The 17,313-nt window shown below is 42.4% G+C and overlaps 1 protein-coding gene across 1 annotated transcript; it reads left to right on the forward strand.

Moving 5' to 3' along the window:
* Positions 1–3,891: 3,891 nt before the first annotated feature.
* On the forward strand, positions 3,892–15,484 carry LOC133444448 (cytochrome P450 2F2-like). Its single transcript, XM_061722243.1, has 11 exons — positions 3,892–4,109; positions 5,012–5,174; positions 9,410–9,562; positions 9,671–9,831; positions 10,590–10,658; positions 11,413–11,517; positions 11,745–11,880; positions 13,250–13,335; positions 14,339–14,440; positions 14,530–14,671; positions 14,784–15,484. Exons 1-11 carry the CDS (start codon positions 3,948–3,950, stop codon positions 14,969–14,971), a joined length of 1,467 nt encoding a protein of 488 aa, XP_061578227.1. The 5' UTR covers positions 3,892–3,947; the 3' UTR covers positions 14,972–15,484.
* Positions 15,485–17,313: the final 1,829 nt, after the last annotated feature.

Consider the following 17,313-nt stretch of genomic DNA (forward strand, 5'->3'; position numbering starts at 1 on the left):
CGACCGGCGAGACAGTTCAGGGGGTCGCCCTCGGGCCGGGCCGACTGGCGAGACAGTTTCGCGGGGGTCGCCCTCGGGACGTAGCAGGCAGGCCAGGGGGACGGTCTCTGGGCCTAGCAGGCGGGCCAGGGGGTCGGTCTCGGGGCCTAGCAGGCGGGTCAGGGGGTCGGACTCGGAATGTAGCAGGCGGGCCAGGGGGTCGGTCTCGGGACATAGCCGGCAGCTCAGGAGGTTGGTCTCTGGACGTAACAGGCGGGTCAGAGAGTCGGTCTTGGGGCCTAGCAGGCGGGTCAGAGGGTCGGCCTCGAGGCCTAGCAGGCGGGCCAGGGGGGTCGGTCTCGAGGCCTAGCAGGCGGGTCAGGGGGTCGGACTCGGAATGTAGCAGGCGGGCCAGGGGGTCGGTCTCGAGGCCTAGCAGGCGGGTCAGGGGGTCGGACTCGGAATGTAGCAGGCAGGCCAGGGGGTCGGTCTCGGGACGTAGCAGGCGGCTCAGGGGGTCGGTCTCGGGGCCTAGCAGGCGGGCCAGGGGGTCGGTCTCGGGACGTAGCAGGCGGGTCAGAGAGTCGGTCTTGGGGCCTAGCAGGCAGGTCAGGGGGTCAGTCTCGGGACGTAGCAGGCAGGTCAGGGGGTCGGTCTCGGGGCGTGGCCGGCGGGTCAGGAGGTCGGTCTCGGGGCGTGGCCGGCGGGTCAGGAGGTCGGTCTCGGGACGTAGCCGGCGGGTCAGGGGGTCGGTCTCGGGACGTAGCAGGCGGGTCAGGGGGTCGGTCTCATGGCGGTGCAGGCGGGTCAGGGGGTCGGTCTCGGGGCCTAGCAGGCGGGTCAGGGGGTCGGACTCGGAATGTAGCAGGCGGGCCAGGGGGTCGGTCTCGGGACATAGCCGGCAGCTCAGGAGGTCGGTCTCTGGACGTAACAGGCGGGTCAGAGAGTCGGTCTTGGGGCCTAGCAGGCGGGTCAGAGGGTCGGCCTCGGGACGTAGCAGGCGGGCCAGGGGGTCGGTCTCGAGGCCTAGCAGGCGGGTCAGGGGGTCGGACTCGGGACGTAGCAGGCGGCTCAGGGGGTCAGTCTCGGGGCCTAGCAGGCGGGCCAGGGGGGCGGTCTCGGGACATAGCAGGCGGCTCAGGAGGTCGGTCTCGGGACGTAGCAGGCGGGTCAGAGAGTCAGTCTTGGGGCCTAGCAGGCAGGTCAGGGGGTCAGTCTCGGGACGTAGCAGGCAGGTCAGGGGGTCGGTCTCGGGGCGTAGCAGGCGGGTCAGAGGGAACCTGAGGAGCCGGCTTCGGGGGACCAAGGACCTTGGCTCGGGGGGGACACCGGGTCCTCGGCGCTGGCCGAGGGGGAACCCGGGTCCTCGGCGCTGCCTGAGGGAGACACCGGGTCCTTGGTGCTGGCTGAGGGGGGTCCGGGACCATTATAGGAGCAGGAACCGGGGCTGATGCGTCCGGGACCACCGCCGAAACAGGAACAGAGGCTGATGCATCCAGGACCACCATCGGAACAGGAGACGATGCGCCCGGGACCACCGCCAGAGCAGTAACAGACTGATGCTGGCGCCGACGTCATCTCCCTTGAAGCTGACGGCTCGGGCTTGGGAAAGCCGCGTTCCAGAGAAGGGTGAATCCTGCTCCTCAATACGGTGCATATTCTTCTCCGCCTCCCGGCAGATGAACTGAAAGAGGGTGATGCACTCTACCGCTGGGTCCATCTTGGCTGGTCCGTTCTGTCACGATTGCGGTTTGTTGAGGACCAAAACGCAGGAGAGCAGGAGGCAGGAGTTCCAGAAAACTCAGGTTCATTTATAAAGACAAACCAAAAACGCTGCTGAGCAGGATCAAAAAGGCACACTTTTTTTTCTGCAGGGGGCTTCTGCTTCTGCAGCGCAAAACTTAAAAGCCCGCCTACTGCAAGCATCTGCTAGCGTCGGCACACCTCCTGAGCGACCACGAGCGATTTTGACGATTTTGGTATGAATCTCCAGTTCGAGTTGCTTGAAGCAGAAGTTCCATATAAGCCATTCATTGAAAATAATTTATCAAAGGATTGCCCCTTGAGATGTAACATCTCATTTTCAAGGGTGTCCCAAGAAAACATACAACATTACAATATATCACATTACAGTATAGACATACATGACATAAAACAAACACAGACATCTTGCTCACCCTCCCACACACAACCCCTACCCACATAAGTCTAGTTACAAAATAGACTAATTGAATAACCGGAACAATGAGATAAATATAACAGTTCTTTTAAATATGGAGGACAGTGAAAATAAACACATTTAAAAAGGAACTGAAGCCGGTGAAATTACCGTCGAGATTTGGGTTGCAACCAGTTCAATGAATCAAACATAAAACAATGATGTTCTGAAAGGACAACGTAACACAAATCTACATAATGAATTAAATAATACAGTCAGAGGTTTAAGATGGGTATCTGGAGTATTTTGATAAACAATATCTGCATAATCAACAAGTGGTAGTATGAGTTGAGAAATGAACCTTTTTCTGACAGGAAGTGTGAAACAGTTGATTGAACGGTAAAGTGAAGCAAGACAGCCATATGCTTTTTTAACAGTATAATCAATGTGAGGTTTAAAGGTAAGTTCCGGGTCAATCCAAAGTCCAAGATATTTGAATGTGTCAACTTTATCAACAAGAGATCCATCAGAAAAATAAATATGAAAATCAGATGAACGGGATCGGAGGTGACGTGTACTGAAAACCAGCTACAGGACTTCTTTTTGTTCAATATGAGTTTGTTCTTACGGAACCAGTCTTGAACCATATTAAAATCAAGCTGTAAAGAGTTCTGGATGTGTTATATCAGTTTGAGGTGTATATAACAGTGTCATCAGCATATAAGTGGGTATGGCAATTAGAACAGATACTCGGCAAATCATTAATAAAAATAGAAAAAAGAAGCGGACCCAATGTGGAGCCTTGAGGAACACCTTTGTCAATAATTAAAAAGTCAGACTGATGACCCTGAACAACAACACATTGACGACGATTATGGAGATAAGCATTAAACAAGAGAAGGGCATTTTGATCAAGACCAATAGCCAAAGTTTTGTCAAGAAGTAAATAGTGATCAACCAGGTCAAAAGCTTGAGACAGATCAATAAAAATTGCACCAGTAAATTGGCCATGATCAAAGGAGGTATACACATCATTTGTGAATTTCAATAAAGCTGTCGTAGTGGAAAAGTTTGGTCTAAATCCTTTTGGAAAGGTGATAGAATGTTGGATGAGTTTAAATAAAGTGACAGTTGATTAAAAATAAGCCTTTCAAAAGTTTTTGCAATTGTACAAATAATAGAGATAGGGCGATAATTGTTTACATCTGAACGATCACCTCCTTTGAAAAGGGGGGTAACCTTAGCACATTTCCAAATCTTAGGAATTGAACAGGTGGACAGAGACAAATTAAACAAATCAGCACATCAGCACAATCAGATACATCAAGACATTGGCGGCGGCAAGTTTGATAAATTTGACTTCAAATCCATCTGAACCAGCACTAGTATTATCTTTCAGTTGACATAAGGCAAGAAAAACATAATTGGGCAAAATCTTTTTAAAGGAAAATGAGTGGTCTGAAAGAGGGACTAGCAGTCAATAAAACACTTACAATAAACTTACAATAAAATAACAAAATCACATTTCTATTTATCTCACAGTGCAATTCATTTCAATTCTACATCTGCTTGAGACAGAGTTGTACTTTCAAGCTAGAACTATCATGTCAGATAGGCATTGTATATGACTTGGTCTTAAATGTTTCTGTCAATAGTTGTGCACTTTGACCGCTCTGTTTGGATTGCTCACCTTTACTACAGAGAAACAAAGTACACAGTCTGTGATTGGAGGGTTAAAACCTGATCTGAGCCACCTCTTAAATGCAAGTCAACCAGCTCATCTCTCCAGTTCAGTCAATGGTCCACCACCATGTTTGCATCAATATTCTTGTTGTCGCTCTGTGTTTTCTTCATTATTCTGCAGCTCAAACAACGGAGACCCAAGAACTTCCCACCGGGACCCCCTATTCTTCCTGTATTGGGGAACCTTTTGCAACTGAGCTTGGACAACCCTTTGAAGGACTTTGAGAGGGTAGGGAATATGCAGCTATAACTGATATTGTGCTTTCAAGCTTTCAATGCCTTTAATGAAAATAATAGCAACTTATTATAAGCAGAGTAAATGTTTCAGTTGTTGTTGCATTTTTAGCCCAGGAATGAAATCTCATTAATAAAGTCCCTCAGTTTTGAGCATCTATGTTGCTGCTACTCTGTATATGTGATTGTATAAAATGTTCACTGTCTATACACTTGGAATACAGCCAACCAGTACCACAGGTCATGTACAGTGAATCAAACTTCCATTCTTGATAAACATATGTCGTGAAAAGGTTGTTTTTTGTCGTTGTTTAAATCAAAGAACAAATAATTGAAATACAAATAGCTCTGCACTGTGTATTTGTGAAGTATAGGCCATTCTGAAACGATCATGTTTCATTTTATTTTGTTTGTACAACATGCTTTCAGTACAGAAGCTGTAAAGTTGAGGAGCTGGACACTTTGCACACATGCAGCCAATATCACAAGTCTTTAAGGCTGCCTGATTTCCACTATTGTGTCATAACCATCAATGACAATAGATGGGAATCAATGCTTTACTTTGCCATATGAAGATTGAACTCTATGAGCTGTTTTCCATTTTTTCAATCAGTTCTTGCCACGCCTCTCTCAGAGTTTAGTGCTTTCTGACTGCTGTAACTAACACACGTGCAAACAATCAACTGATAATGCTCTCTGTTTACTTTGACCCATTTCCCATCTGCTTCACTTCAACTGTACAACTAATTCCAGTGGTAAATTGTTTGTTTCTGCCATATTTAATCTATATCTCTACAACAACAAACTTAACTAACTATGGAAATCTCATTAAAAGTGATACCTAAAGTTATAGTACACTTATTTCAAATGCTGACATTTCAACTTCTTATCTTACAGCTGAATGCATCTTATGGGGAGGTTTACAGCCTGTTTATTGGTCCAAAACCAGCTGTTATCATTAATGGACTCAAGGCCATGAAGGAGGCGATTGTCATCAAGGGCACTGATTTTGCAGGACGACCCCAAGATCTGTTTGTTAATGATGTCAGCCAGAGGAAAGGTAGGCACCACACTTCATAGAACAGATATGGTTGGATGAGATTTCACATATCAGAAAAAGAAATAGGTGTTAATGATCACACAGGAACCTGAGAAACTGATGAATAATAATTGTATTAATACGTATATTTATATATATATTTAAATATATATATATATATATATATATATATATATATATATATATATATATATATATATATATATATATATATATATATATATATATATATATATATATATATATTAAATATATATATATATATATATATATATATATATATATATATACAAAATATACAAATATTATTATTATTAATATTAACTAACAAAAATAAATTCACCTAACCCAAATCAAGCAACATAAAAGAAGACAGAAGATTATTTATTCACCACTTTATTTAACACACAATATGCTGCTGAACACTTTACAGACTGTGTGTGTGTGTGTGTGTGTGTGCGTGCATGCGTGTGTGCGTGTGTGTGTGTTCAATATACTGTATGAGCATGAGTTAAAAGTAACACCATAATGCACAGCTCCTTTTCCACCCACTGCAGAGGCCATGTCTTTCCACTGAAATAAAATATAAAGAACACTTTTGTTAATATCAGCCATGTATTCAAAACAGCCACAATTTTAACAACCAAATTGACAAAGCACTGAATCTCTTTAATATAAATCATGTAAATAGATCAAATTTATTTTTTTTCATTTAGCCTACTCCTAAGTGACCCATATATGGCTTCTGCCATCCACCACTGTAATGCCAGATCCCAGTCACAGCCAGGAGGAGAGCGCTTATAGGAGAGCGCTTATAGGAGAGCACTCTCAGCGATCCGACTACAGAAGCTCCAATGACACCACGTCTGTCGGAGACAGACCAATGACATCAGTGACAGGAGAGCCCGCCCCTCTTCCTTATACTCTCACTGCCGTCAGTGCACCGACATTCTCAAGCATGCGTATTCCTCGTGTACTGCAAGGGAATGTGCTGAGATACCTCAATACGTTATCAGAGAACCGGGGTTACGTAAGTAACCTAACGTTCTCTTTCTAACTCTGTTCGGTATCTCAGCTTATAGAAGATATAGACAACTCCAGAATTGCACCATGCTCTCCAAAGTCGGCACTCTGACTCCAACAGACAGAGAACAAACGAGGTGTAGATCAGACAGCGCCCGCCTGGAGGACAGAATGAGCCAGTGAGGGTGCTGTAACATCCAATCTATAAAACCTGACAAATGTATGAGGCGAAGCCCAGCTTGCAGCCTTACAAATGTCTTTGACAGAGACCCCTTTAAACAGAGCCTATGAAGTGGCCATGCCCCGAGTGGAGTGGGCTCTTAAGCCCATCGGAGCCTGTAAGCCCTTGCACTCATACGCCAACATGATAGCATCCAATATCCAGTGAGACAACCGTTGTTGCGAAATGGGTTTTCCCTTATGGGATAAAGCCCAGGACACAAGCAGCTGGTCAGCTTTCCTGAAACCCCTTGTCCTCTCCACGTACATGCCGTCTGTCCCAGGGGGAAAAGGGACAGGGACCTCGAGGTGCTGAAACCAAGTCCCCCCAGAACGGTGAGGTGATTCAGGTAGCACGACTCTTCTTCACGTCCGAAGGGTTAGAAGGGCGGTTTTTAGCCGCGGCCACGGCAAAGGATTGCTTGCCCCACGGTTTGTGGCGGGGGTTCTTCACCTCAAGACGGGTGACCGTCTCTGCCCGAGAAAAAAGAGCCACATGCCGCTGGGCAAGAGCGGGATGAAGACTCAGGGGTTTTCCCGGCACTCATTCCCGAGGCTGCCGCCATGAGACCGGGGGAAAAAGCCGCCTTGACGGGGCTTCCAGTGGTGAAAGTGCCAGGAGGGAGCTAGCAGGTGTAAGCTGCTAGACCAACGGGATGAGCTCGCCTCGACGCATTAGCTATCCCCTCGACAGACGGGCTAGTACGGGGGTAAGGGCTACTAGCTGGTCTTAAATTCAGGTTAGCAGGTGTAAGCTGCAGATACCGTGGGGAAAAAGCTTTTCCCGGGCTAATTTTAGCAGACTGACAGAGCGACCTACCAGTCCGGGATTGTGTTATAATACACAATATTCCTCAGCGAATGTCAACGGCAGAGCCGAAATCCTGCGCTCGGCGACGACATCCGTTACGGCTCGCCTGTGAGTGGAAAGCAGGGGACAGATCTGGTCGGGCTGACTGAGGAGAGCTTGTAGTTACACTCCCGGGGAAGAAAGAGAGAATGTCGTTGCACTGACAGCAGTGAGAATATAAGGGAGAGGTGCGGGCTCTCCTGTCACTGCTGTCATTGGTCTGTCTCCGACAGACGGGGGGGTCATTGGAGCTTCCGTAGTTCGATTGCTGAGAGCGCTCTCCTATAAGCTGAGATACCAAACGGAGTTAGAAAGAGAACATTGTGCATGATATAATAAAAGCTTGTATTAACTTTGATTCTATTTCACTGGTTTTCTTATGGTGCACCAAACAAACGAACACGAGGATCTTTCAAGAACTACAACTTGGTGCTGATTTGTAGCTAGCTGGAGGGTGTGGTTGTAGGGATATGTAGTTTTAAAAATATATTTGCATTTTACTTAGAATTATAAGTTTTAAATATTGAATTGAGGTTACACTGGTGGATTTAGGGGGATGGTAAATAGATTTGTGTAATCAGAGTTTAAATATCTTATTGTTTAATAGGTGAAAATTAATGTAACCATATTTTACCTATATGACAGCACCCCCCCCATCTGATGAAAGTTCCTAGGGGGTGGCAGCGCTAGCGAGCTTTTTAAGGACCTGCGCCTTCCCTCCTTTCAAGCCTTGCTGAGAATACACATGTATAAGTTCAAGGGTCGCTTACATGCATCACAGAATGATATTTTAATAGCACTGACCAACCCTAACTACAGCTCGGTTCGCTACCAATCGCACAGGTGGAAACATTGGTACGCATGCCTTTTATAATTTTTATTGCTTTTATTTATTTAAATGGTGCTTTTATTTGTTAGCTTGATGTGTATTTATATTATCATGTATTTTTTGTGTTTGTTGTATGGTATATTTTCCTTTACCCTCTTTCCCTGCTGACTACGGTCGATAATAAAGATGATTGATTGATTGATTGATTGTCATATGTTGACATATGATAGCGGAGGACAAGAGCTATAGAGGATGAAGGCCTGGGCCTCCCCCAGACAGCCTGCTATCATTATGCCTTGTGAGGACAATTATCCCTTATACCCAAAACTGTATTACAGGCTGGATTTTAACAGGTTGAGCACAAAAGGAAGACATCGTGCTTTCATAATCTTCTGAGGAGATCTCAATCACCAAGATTTGAAGGTCTTGTGCAATACAGGCAAATGGATATAGAGGAAGAAATTGCAGATTAATTTTGGGGCCAAATTAACAAGCGATAATGTATCAAGCCAAATGCAGAAACGTTTGATTAACCATGAAATTATTAAAAGGATCTATTGGCCCCCATGAAGATGTAACAGTTAGGATTTAGAAACTCTTGATCTTTGTTGAAGATGTGATACTGCAGCTGTTACTCTCCTACATATGCTTTTCTTGTGCCCCATGATAGATTCTTAATGGTCTCAGATTATCAATTTTATCCAATTCCAAACCAATCCAATTTTATTTGTTAAGCACGTTTAAAACAACCACAGCTGACCAAAGTGCTGTACAGAATAAATAACAAGACAAAACAGCTCAAGACATAAAATGTTAAATAAAATAAATAATATAAGTTAAAACACATAAAATAAAGGTAACAGTCATACCATCAATCAATAAAATAGGATAAAATAAAAGATAAAAGAATAAAATAAAGAAAAAAGGATAAAATAAAGTCAACTGTCTTGCTAAGTGTTAAAAGCCAAGGAGAAAAGGTGAGTTTTGACAAGGGATTTAAAAACAGACAGAGAGGAGGCCTGTCTGATTTGCTGAGGCCGGTTGTTCCATAATTTTGGAGCTGAACAGATAAGGCAACGATAAACATTGAATAACAAACAATGGTGCGAGTGTAAAGGAAGTCAATAGCATGACCCTTATTACTTTTTTTTTGGGTTTGGGTGTATATAGTTTCGTCCATCAGAACCAGATTCCACTTGTTAGAATTTTAGAAAAGGTTGTTAGAATGTGTTGCTTTAACACTCAAATCTTGAGAGTATTTTTTTCTTTAGATTGTTGTTGAGGTTCATGCTTTTTATTTTGCTTCACCTTTAGGAGTGATCCTGGCAGATTATGGCTTAAGTTGGAGGGAACACCGCCGCTTCGCCCTCATGACCTTGAGGAACTTTGGACTTGGGAAGAAGTCAATGGAGGACAGAATTAATGATGAGATCCACTACATCAATAAAACACTGGAAAAGAGCATTGGTACATTGTCTGTGGGTCACCACCACTAAATGTTGTTTTTGGCTGTTGTTTCTTTTTGTATTGCTGTGCAGGGATAACATATTTTAATCTCTGTGTTATTCTCTACAGGAAAACCCTTTAGTCCTCAGGTTATGTTTCATAATGCGGCCTCCAACATCATCTGCCGGGTTCTGTTTGGTACACGTTATGAGTATGATGACGAGATGATCAAAGTGATTGTTCAGTGCTTTACTGAAAATGCTAAGCTGACCAATGGACCATGGGCTATGGTAAGCCAAAGCGTGACTCTCAAAGGGTTTGTTTTTGTTTTCTTTTGGTTTTCTTGCAATCAAAGTCAGTGTTTCCTGCAAGACATTAAAAAAGACATTTGCCTATGAGGCAGTGTCTGAAGCTACACCTATCTTTCAAATATAGTGTTTAGTGTTTATTATTTCAGTTTAGCTTGTCATTGTCTTTCATTATTAGTAGGCAGCGCTTTTAGTAAGTTTTAGTTAGTTCAAATATTTTTAAGAAAAAGTACAACTTAGTTCTTTCCATTGAAATTAAATATATCTTAAAAATCTTGAACATCTTTGTTAAAACAGCACAATTAACTTGGTCTTGGTCTTTTTATTTTTCTTTCCATCATTACTTTCTTCAGATTTATCACTTCTGCCATGATGTCTACTATAACTGCTGCTGATTTCAGTCAGACATCTCTCACAGTAAAAACTTCAACTTTATTAATGAGCAAACATACTTGGGTTTAGGTTTTTAAACTACATTAAAGCACCCCCCACCCACCCCCACCCCCCACACACACACAAATGTTGCTGTGTTGTTTGTATGTGCTAAACACGACTATACTGCTATGAATTAGAGTTGCATTGGTTTTAATATTTATCTTTGGAAACATTTCGAGAGGGTAGTTTTCCAATGTGAGTGTGATGTTGTTCCAAGTTTCACATTTGAACTTCAGAGGAATATGAAATGAACCGAAAGAATGAAAAGTAAAGTCATGTCATATCTTTTTTTTATTCTTTTACAGCTCTATGACTCTATTCCCTTAATTCGTAACTGGCCGCTGCCCTTCAGAAAAGCCTTTAAGAATGCAGAGGTAATGTAAGAATATTTTTCTATTTTTCTATTTCTGACACAGAAATGATGACATATCACTTTCTGTCCAATCATCCTCGACTTCACCATGCACCAGACATGTAGCATGTTAAAACTGAGCTAAATTAGTACAATACAGCCAGGAGCGTTCATGCAACCTGTTTGTTCTGTGTGCAACAAATCTCTCCATATCGTATTTCCTTATTTAATTTTTAAAAATAATTTCCTTCAACGCAAGGTCAACGCAACACAAAGGAAATGCAACATGATTGTCTCTAGTTTTTCACCTCCATTTTCACAATTCCTTTATGTGAGCCACTATATAGCTGTTTGAGAGATGTTTCTTAGTTCGCTAACTATCTATGTTCATCAATGATGGTTAAACCTTCTTGTGTGAATTTAAATGTGACATGATGAAATGAAATGTGTGTTCCTGCGAGTGCATTGGTATGCTAGTGACATTTCCCCTTCATCAGATAATTTGTGTCTTTAGTCCGTCCCACCCGTCTGGTGAGCGATCTTTCTGCTTGCTCTATGCTCTTCACATCACTCCTTCATGTGAAGTTTTCACTTCTCAACTTCTCACAGACCACCCACAGCTATAACAACTTGCAATGACTCTTTAAAGACTCTTCAAGTTTCATTATTTCCATTCAGAGATTCATTAAGGTGAACTGAATTGAATTGAATTAAGATTTTCAGTGGAGAGAAATTAAACTTTGTGTGTATGTGTTCAACATTTGTATTCATTTTAGACTTGTCAGAGTATTGCAATTCGTTTGGTGAACGAGCACAAGAAAACCAGAGTTCCTGGGGAGCCTCGAGACTTTGTTGACTGTTATCTGGATGAACTGGATCAGGTGAGTGAATGTTTAAAAAGACTTGACTAAACATCTGGCAGAATTAACATAAATGGACTGCAGTACGTTTTAAATAATAAATTGTTACTTCATTTAGAGACAGCTATTCTTGTGTATATATGTATGTATATACAGTATGCATGTGACTATGAGGCTTTCACCTCCTGCATTAAATACATAAATAATATGATCACATTTTCACTTAACTTGTATCCTCCTCTTTTTAGAGGGGTGATAGTTCTTCATTTTCAGAGGGACAGCTCATTATGTACTCTCTAGATCTTCATTTTGCTGGAACTGACACCACCTCCAACAGCCTGCTCACTGGTTTCCTTTACCTGATGAACTATCCTCACATACAAGGTACTGTACATCTTCATGACTAAATAAGAATTCATACTTTTTGCCATTCGTCTTTGGTTATGTCACTGTCTCTCAAGGATTCACATTTGCTTGTTTCCCTCTCTGACATTCAGGCATCACTAGGTGGAATCAAAGTAAAAAGTAGTTATGGTTTGCCTTCGGCAAATTGGATTTATGGCAGCACGGTGGCTTAGTGGTTAGCACTGGTGCCTCACAGCGAGAAGGTTAATTGATGATTCTAAATTGCCCGCATGGTTGTTTGTCTATATGTGGCCCTGCGATGGACTGGAGACCTGTCCAGGGTGTAACCCCTGCCTCTCGCCTGTAATTAGCTGGATAGGCTCCAGCAGACCCCCGCGACCCTGCAAGGGATAAAGCGGGTATAGATAATGATGGATTGAAATTGAATTTATTAACATACATAATAATTATTACTTTGTTCCAGAACATGTTCCCATTATGGTTGAAAATGTCATACAATCTGTCTTCATGAATAAGGACTGACTCCAAAATTATAAGATGAGATAAATCTTTATTGTTATTGTACCAACATATAATGTGCAGTAGATTGGTTAACGAGATTGGGCTAACCCACGTGGTGCACAGAAACAGGGCCGGCCCAAGCCTCCATTGGGCCCTAAGCAAAATTTGATTTCGAGGGCCTCTATTACTGCCAATAATACTGATTATTAATCACTGACACATCCACTATAAACTTATTTCATGTTCTTCCCTGTCATTACAAATACACTTGTAAAACTAGATGTAAGAACTTTTTCTTGTAGTTAGATTGTAATCCACAGTGATTAAGACCATGGAAGCAGACAACAGATTAACAAATGTATTAAATTAATATTTTGCAAAGTCAGCAACTGCCCCTACTGGCCACACAGAGAAGCAATAGATAAAAGGTTAAAGAGCTGCACAGTTGCAGCAGTGTTGTTTCCATCATCCTATTGTCAGCCTGGCATGTTTTTACCCATTAGGTAATGTGCAACAACAATTTGAAGTGGAACAACCAAGTACTAGAACTAGAACTATAATTAAAATCTTAACCTTATTAATACTAAATTATTCATTATTGTGTTTTTGTACAATAACATACCTTTGATAATGTATGAATCATCACTCACACATAAAAAAATAATTTTATTTTTTTTTACTCTGGGGGGCCCCCTAGTGGTCACGGGGCCCTAAGCAGCCGCTTAGTTCGCTTATGCCTTGGGGCGGCTCTGCACAGAAATACTGTAGTATTTTGTTTTGGATGCAGGTAAATGGGAAAAAATAGGAAGAGATACAGAATTAAGACACAGAGCATCTTCCTTCATGTCAGTTTTGTGATCCATATCTGATGTCATTCTGCTCTCAGAGCGCTGCCAGCAGGAGATAGATCAGGTCTTGGAGGGGAAGGATCAGGCAAACTTTGAGGACAGGCATAATATGCCTTACGTGCAGGTAAAGTGCACACTTATGGCACTTTTCCACTAGTACCTACTCATCTCAGCTCGACTCAACTCGGCCAGGTTTCTTTTCCACTACAATTCAGCACCTGGAGCAGAAGTAGGAGGTTGGAGAAGCTGCTGTGACGTATTTGATTGTGTGATCTAAACGAAGAAGACAACAACATTAAAGATGTAGAACCTGGAGGAGATAATAGATGTGCTGCTGGGTCTGTGGCTTGTGTTCGATATCAAGTTAAAAAATGAGAGTGAGAGAAGCTGCAAGCGGCGATACTTTTTAATTTTTTTTAGTTTGTCTCATCACCTCAGCTGGAGCCGTGAGCAGCTATGAAGAGACAGAGCTCCTGGTAGATCTGGTCGTTCCTTATCTCCGTCTAGATCTCTTTTTAATTCTCTCCTCAGCCACCAGGTTTATGAACATCTGCACCTCAGAGTTGGATCATGAAACAGACTTTTGCGCTGTCATTGCCTGTTGAATAAAATGAACAAGAATCCGTCAGAGTCTCTTTCTCTGATTTCCTCCTCCTGACTCAGACGTCTGACTCCAACCCCCCGACCAATCGGTGGCCTGTAGTGTGATGACGTCAGATACAGCCGACTCAGCTGCTTAAAACCACGGCAGAATAGTTACAGAAAAGTATCTACTCGGCACGTTAGACCCCTAGTGGAAAAGCACCAAAACGAGTGGAGGTGAGGCGAGCCGGGCTGAGTAGGTGCTAGTGGAAAAGCGCCATCACAGATTACTTACTTTTTAATAATCTCTGTTTTAATGTAATTATATTACTAGCATCTGAGCGATCTGTCAGTTAAGATTATAACGCCATGAAATTGATTGTAATCCCCTCTTTATGCTCTTCTTGTGTTGCTGTCAGCACATAACTTGTTTTCCAAACCGGCACTTTATTCATCAGATTTTGTGGCTTTGAGCTCCTGAGTCTACATTGTTTTTCCTTAAAGCTCCAGTTCAAATAAAGCATGTGAACTCTGTTTTCCTCCAGGCTGTGGTCCATGAAGTGCAGAGGATTGCCAACACTGTTCCTCTCAGTGTCTTTCACTGCACAACTAAAGACACAGAGCTCATGGGATATTCTATACCCAAGGTAAGGAGGTGACTTGCTCAAATTGGTTATGCCAGGAGATGCTCCAAAGGATAACGTATCTTTTATGGCCTTTGTTCTTTTCTCTTTAGGGTACAATGGTCATCCAGAACCTGACCTCCGTACTGAGGGAGGAAGGACAGTGGAAATATCCTCATGAATTCAACCCTGAAAACTTCCTGAATGATCAGGGAGAGTTTGTCAAACCAGAAGCCTTCATGCCTTTCTCTGCAGGTACATGTGCATACAAAGCAGCTTACGCCTGATAGTTTACAACCTATTTACAGACAGCGTGACAAACAACAAACTGTTATAAACAATGTTAAGGTCATTTTCCATGTCTCAGGGCCTCGGATGTGTCTGGGAGAGGGTCTGGCTCGTATGGAGCTCTTCCTCATCGTTGTCAGTCTGCTGAGGAGGTTTAAGTTCATCTGGCCTGAAGATGCAGGAGAACCAGACTTTACTCCAGTCTTTGGAGTCACTCTAACTCCCAAACCATATTACATGAAAGTCCAACTGAGGTCAGTGGAGTGAGGATGTTTGCAGACACACGGCAGAAGCCGTTTCACTGAGATAAACACTGACTGGAACTGGAAGTTATTCCTGAATTGGGAAAACCTTACTTTACAGCATCCTCATCGTATCAAGCTCCTGCTCATTCATCATTCAAATTGTGTGTGATGTTCTTTTTCAAGATATTGACATATGTGAGCCAATGTTAACATAATTCAAATAGAAGTAATACAGAGGCATCTCAGTTGTTGAGCACTCTGACTGTTTATCTGATACTACTGGTCAGTTAAGTGGTACTAACATGTGTCATATCCTTTAACCTGCAAAAAGGAAAGAAGAAGTTTCTAAAATAAACTTTAAAATGCAGATTAATTGTATATAAAATCTGTGTATCACCAATTTATTTAAAAAAAAATGTCTTGGGATTTGTATGAGAATATGTGATTGTAGTAGTGGTGAGAGAGGTAAGCAGGAAAGCGGGAGGAACTGGGTATGTACGGAAATGGAGTGAGACAATAAAACAGGTTGAAATACCTATGGCTTCTTTATTGGACAACACAACATTTATGGCGACGAGTATATAACGGAATTGCAACGCACTCAAGGCAAGACGTAGAAACAACGGGAACGAAAGGCTTGTGGGTGAAATTATGAGGAAACTGAACTTTTAAACTGAACCGAGAGCCGTTAGCATCATGGCTGAACCTAAGGCACGAATAGCTTTATTCCCTTCCTTATCCCCTCCTAAACCGTTGAACCTCGAAGCAACGGATCTGTACACGGAATATAAAGTCTGGAAGGAATCGTACACATTCTTTGAAATAGCCAGCGGATCCAGGGATGCGGAGGATGCGGTAAGATGAATTGAATTGAATTGAATTGAAGGAGAGCTACATTTCTGCATTGTATCGGAGCACCCACTCATAGGATTTTTGCTAACCTGCCAGGCAAAAAGGCTACATTTGACCAGACAGTAGCTGCCCTGGATACGTATTTCACGCCATGGAGAAATGTGGTTTTGGAAAGACACAAGTTTAGATAGAGAACTCAGGGCCCTGAGGAGTCCGTGGATGCTTTTGTGAACGCTTTGAGACAACTGCCAAGATCATGTGATTTTGGGACACTAGAAGGTGACATGCTGAGAGATCAAATAGTGGAAAAGTGTGCAATGAAACGACTGAGGGACAAGTTGTTTCAGGAGGAAGGACTTACTTTGGCGCAAACTCTCAGGGTTGCCAGACTCTTTGAAGCAGCACACGCCGAGTCTAGTGCTTTCTGAAAACATTAGTGACAGTCCCGTTAACTTCACTAGAAATGCCGGCGCAGCTCGCGCCGAAAGAGGCAGATGAAGAACTAGGCTACAGCGACACCGTGTGTTACAGATGTGGAATGACAACAAATAAAGCAGATGAATGTGGAGCAAAAACAGCACAGTGCTTGTACTGCAAGAAAACTGGACATTATGCTTGTGTATGCAGAAAGAAAAAAAGATTACCACGGTCGTTGCCATGGTAACACTTTTGACTGAGAAAAGTAATGCGCATCGCTTCTGAAATAAACCTGCTGAAGAATGTGTTCAGATCATTGGCTCGGTCCAGACTTCCATCTATCTGGTCCTCCTTCTACTTGAAGCCAGTGATCTTCATCCCTGACCAAACATCTCTGACATTGTTCTGCTGGACCGTGTCCTCCAGCTTCCTCCTGTTCACTTCGTCGTCGTCTCGGATCTTGACTTTCAGTCACTTTTTTTTGGTAAAATATGTACGGAAGAGTATTAGGGCCAGGCAGGAAAAAAATAAAAATAATATTTTAGAAGAGAAAGATGTTTTTTTCATTATGCACTTTGAGAAAAAAGTCAAAATGTCGAGATTAATGTTGAAGTACAGTTTCGAGTAAAAAGTCAAAATGTTGAGAAAAAAGTAAAAATTTGGTGAATAAAGTTGAAAAGTTTAGAAAAAAGGCAACATTTCAACTTTAGTCTTAATTGTATTTCAACATTAATCTCGACATTTTGACTTTATTCTTGAAATTGTATTTCAACATTATTCTTGACATTTCGACTTTTTTCTCACCATTTCAACTTTTTTTTTCTGAAGTGCACAATAACAAAAAATCTTCCACTCTCAAATATTTTTTCTCCTGCATGGCCTTAACACTCTTCAGTAGATATGAGACATGGCTCTGAGGCCCAATTTATTTCCAAGAAAAGTTGTTAAACAAAACCAAAGAGTTGCACCTCTGGAAAACTGAAAAAATGTGCAGCTCAAACTCAAACATGCACTTTGATTAACAATGAATGTTTGTGATATACATAAAAAAAGGAACATTTGCAAACACCTCTTGGCTTTCAAGTACAGTTAACA

Source organism: Cololabis saira, chromosome 5, assembly GCF_033807715.1.
Source record: "Cololabis saira isolate AMF1-May2022 chromosome 5, fColSai1.1, whole genome shotgun sequence".
Lineage (NCBI taxonomy): Eukaryota > Metazoa > Chordata > Actinopteri > Beloniformes > Belonidae > Cololabis > Cololabis saira.